This window comes from Gracilinanus agilis, chromosome 5 (assembly GCF_016433145.1).
Source record: "Gracilinanus agilis isolate LMUSP501 chromosome 5, AgileGrace, whole genome shotgun sequence".
NCBI lineage: Eukaryota > Metazoa > Chordata > Mammalia > Didelphimorphia > Didelphidae > Gracilinanus > Gracilinanus agilis.
In genome coordinates this window covers 106,532,489-106,536,827 of record NC_058134.1, presented here as the reverse complement: position 1 = coordinate 106,536,827, position 4,339 = coordinate 106,532,489, and the positions used below count along the sequence as shown (strand labels likewise).

The following is a 4,339-nucleotide window of genomic DNA, read 5'->3' as shown; positions in this document are numbered from 1 at the left end:
AGAGAGAGAGAGAGAGAGAGAGAGAGAGAGAGAGAGAGAGAGAGAGAGAGAGAGAGAGAGAGAGTTTTGGCCTATCAGTCTTTCTGTGGTAATTTTTCTTTTAAAATATATTTATTAAATACATATATTTCATCAAATATTTCCCAATTACATTAAAGTGCTAGTCTTTCATCAATCAAATGCATTCTGGCTACTACATTTACTCTTTGTTGGACTCTTAAAGTTAGTATGAAAAGCCCTTACATCATCAAGAATGTTGACATTCTGTTGTCAATGTTATAAACTCCTACAAAACTGTTTTAAAGAACAGGAAACTCAAACTGAGGCTTTCCCAGATGATAGGAGCACAATTCAATTCAGTTCCATTTAACAAGCAGCTTACTATTATTTTCTATTTTAATGTGAGTAATGACAAGAAATTGCTTTGTTATAACTGAGGACAGCAGGAAACTCAATCCCCCAGAATTCAATTCAATTAAATAACTTTCTCCTGTCAATGCAGCCTAGTTTCACTGATAGAGTATTTGTAGTATAGATCATAGTTAACAAAATATATGGTCTAATCTGTATCTCAGGAGGTCTTCGAGGAATGACAAGCCCATCCACCATCTGGCCTATGCTAGATGAAATACAGAGAAACTAGACTAGGTAACTATTAAATGTTCTTTCTGCCCTCAGTTTCTAAAAAACAGTCAACAGAGCAGTAGCTACAGAGAATTTTGAGGGCAAATGATAAGAAGGAGGAGATTTCCCATCATAAAGACAAAGGCACATCAGAAATATGTGCTTACAGGAGCACAGCAGGTTGGTAATTCTCTCTAAGCCTAATCCGAACATATGAGATAATTGAAAAACCTCTCTGTCCCCCTTATTCTACTCTCTTTACCTAGAGAAAAAAAAAGACCTTTTCTCATTATCACTCTATTTTTTATTTCTCCATTTCTTTTTCTTTCTAAACATCCTTCTTTCTCTTTTTCTTTCCATTTCTCTCTCTATTTTGGTCTGTTTCTCCTCTCTTTCAATTTTTTCTTCTCTCTCTCTCTCTCTCTCTCTCTTTCTCTCTCTCTCTCTCTCTCTCTCTAACACACACACATACCCCTCCTATCTTTCTTTTTCCTTCCAGGTAACTCTGGCATAAGAATATGGCAAATGGGAGTCATCCATCCGAATTTGTCCTTTTGGGCTTCTCAGCCTTTGGGGAGCTACAGGTGGCACTATATGGGCCCTTCCTGGTACTTTATGTTATGGCCTTCACAGGAAACATAATAATCATTGTCATGGTCTTGGCCAGTGCCCAACTACACACACCCATGTACTTCTTCCTGGGAAATTTTGCCCTCCTAGAGACTTTGGTCACCATGACTATAGTGCCCAAGATGCTTACAGATCTCCATGTCTCCACCAAGACCATTTCCTTCACTGGCTGCATGATCCAATTCTATTTCTACTTCTCTTTTGGCTCCTCCACCTTCTTGACCTTAGCGGACATGGCTGTGGACCGCTTCGTGGCCATTTGCCACCCACTTCGCTATGGCACCATTATGAGCTGGATGGTATGCATACGTTTGACCGGGGCAGCCTGGGCAGCACCCTTCCTGGCCATGGTGCCCACTGTCATCTCCCGAGTACAGCTCTCCTATTGCCATGGCAACATCATTAACCACTTTTTCTGTGACAATGCCCCATTGCTGCAGCTGGCCTGCTCAAACACATCCTTGCTAGAGTTATGGGACTTTTTGATGGCCTTGGCTTTTGTCCTCAGCTCCTTCCTGATAACACTTGTTTCCTATGGCTACATAGTGACCACTGTGTTGCGTATCCCCTCTGCCAGTGGCCGTCAGAAGGCTTTCTCCACATGTGGCTCTCACCTAACTCTGGTCTTTCTTGGCTATAGCAGCACAATATTTGTCTATGTTCAGCCCAGTAAGGCACATTCTGTGGAGCTCAACAAGTTTGTGGTCTTAGTCACTTCTATCCTGACCCCTGTTCTCAACCCCTTTATTTTTACCCTCCGCAATCAGACAGTAAAGACGATTATCCGAGGACATGTGCAAAGACTAAAAGACTTGAAGAATTCAGCATGAGTTAAAGGGAAAGAGCTGAAGTGAATTGGATTGAGGCAAAGGATGGAAGGCATAAAATCGGAGGCATAAAACATCAGAAAATAACTTTTAACAGGAAAAGACATTCTACATCACTTAATTGGAGGGCAAAGTATTTCCATGGATGACAGAACCACTAAGTGACATCTTGGACTTGTACTTTTCCTTCTCCAGTGCTTTCCATGAACCCTGTACTACTTCAGCTGCCATTTAGGAAGTCCTCCCTTTGTCCCCCTTTAGAATCTAGAGTCTGAGTGGACACCGTAAGTGGAGAGGATGGGTATGAAACAAAGGGAAATACCATGTGGTGTAATGGGAAAGGCATTTAATTTTGAGAAAGAGCAATCCAGATATGTGAAGGAAGGAGATGTAAATAGCTTTGTACACACATACATTCATATGTGTATGTAGAAGAGCTATTTGTATACTGTTAGCATGTAGCATGGATGTATATGTGTCTTATACATGTGTTTGTATACCTAGGTGAATCAGTCAGTCAGTCAACAAGGATTCACCAAGTGACAGCTATGAGCTCAATGTTGTGCTAAGTGCTGGAGATACAAAGGCAAGAAACAGTCCCTGCCCTTGAGGAGCTCACACTAAATGTGTTTGGGCTAGGTGTACTGAGGGTTCCATGAAAGGACTGGATGAGATCATGAAAAATGATTCCTACAAACACTCTTTTCTCAGAACTAAAGCTTTTTTCTCTGTTCCTTCAATAGCCATCTATTAAGCATATACCATATATACCATAATATATGGTATATTAAGCATATACATATATAAAATGTCCATTTGGACTTAATTCCTCACACAATGGTATTCTCTTTGAGAACAAAAAAAGGTCATTAAAGTAGAAGAAAACAGGGAAAATAACAATACAAGGCCAAGCGCACACACACACACACACACACACACACACACACACACAAACTTTTGGAATCAACTCCATTTTTAAAGCCTCCAGATCAATCAATTTCTCCTCTCAAAGAGGAGAAAATACTGAGGAATTAGTAAAAAAAAAAGCATAGGCCACACCCAGTAAGAAACGACAAGTTTAATTAAAAAATAAACATGGAAAAGCCTACATGAAATTAAGAGTGAAATGAGAAGAACCAAAAGAGCATCATATACAGCAACAGAAATATTGTTTGAAGAATAACTTGTATGTCTACCTCCAGAGAAAGAACTGATAAACAGAAATAAGCAAGATATCATTTTATATATGTATTTTTATTCAAATGATTAAATACTTTCTTCAGTGCACAGAGGGAAGGATAAGGTGGGGGGAACTGTTGGGAACTTCAATCTAAAAAACAAAAAAAAAATTTTTTAATCATAGTGCCAAGAAAAGAAAATTAAGAGACATTCATTACTAACTCATGTAAGTTCTTGCTATTTTCTATTAAATCTTTGTGAGAATACTCTAAATGAATAGTAAGGTCATACTTAATGGAAATTTCAGAACAAAATATAAAAATTATTTTTTACAAATGATTGTCTAGAGCAAACATCTTCACAATCAGAATTAATTAAAATGTGTAGAAAGTATAAGGTCTTATTATTTGTTATTTATTGATGTGTTTAAAGCATTTCATGCAGAAGAACAAAATACAGCCCTAAAGATTATCTTCCAAGATGTTGTTTCATATTCTCATGTTAAGAAATTATACAGGATTTTTGATAGATGTAATGATTAATATAGTTTTGTTCAATATTCCTGTTGTTATCAATATAACCCACAGCTCAAAGTCTATTTATGTAAATCTTCTCTAACAGAGATTAATTACTCAATGCTCCTTGCCTGTTTGAGGGGCTGAGATGTCAAGAGCTTTGAAGAAGAGAGAAACAGAAGGCCAGCATTTGGGACAAAGGGATTTATTTGCTATTCACTGCATTTGTGTGTTCATTACGAAGTTGGCATTTAGTGAGAAAGAAGTCAATCATTGGTATATAGCCTAGGGTACTCTTCACCTGTGAAAATATTGCAAGACAGCTAGACAGTTACTGTCATCTATTTATTCAACTGTACATGTTCTAGAAGTTCAATAAAAATAAAAACCAAAGTCACTGATCTATTTCTTTTTTTTTTTAAATCAGGAAAACATTTACCTATCTCTACTCCTATCCCACCTCTCTAATTTGCCATGATTTTAAAAAGATTACTGGCAGTAATCTCACTGTCTACATATGCCCAGCTTGTCTGTATCTTGCAATGTATCTCCCTTACCTTTAGA

At 37.8% G+C, this 4,339-nt stretch overlaps 1 protein-coding gene across 1 annotated transcript; it reads left to right on the top strand.

The window, feature by feature from the left end:
* The first annotated feature begins 1,142 nt into the window (after nt 1-1,142).
* On the top strand, nt 1,143-2,084 carry LOC123249900 (olfactory receptor 6V1-like). Its single transcript, XM_044678995.1, has one exon. It carries the CDS (start codon nt 1,143-1,145, stop codon nt 2,082-2,084), a length of 942 nt encoding a protein of 313 aa, XP_044534930.1.
* The last annotated feature ends 2,255 nt before the right edge of the window (nt 2,085-4,339 follow it).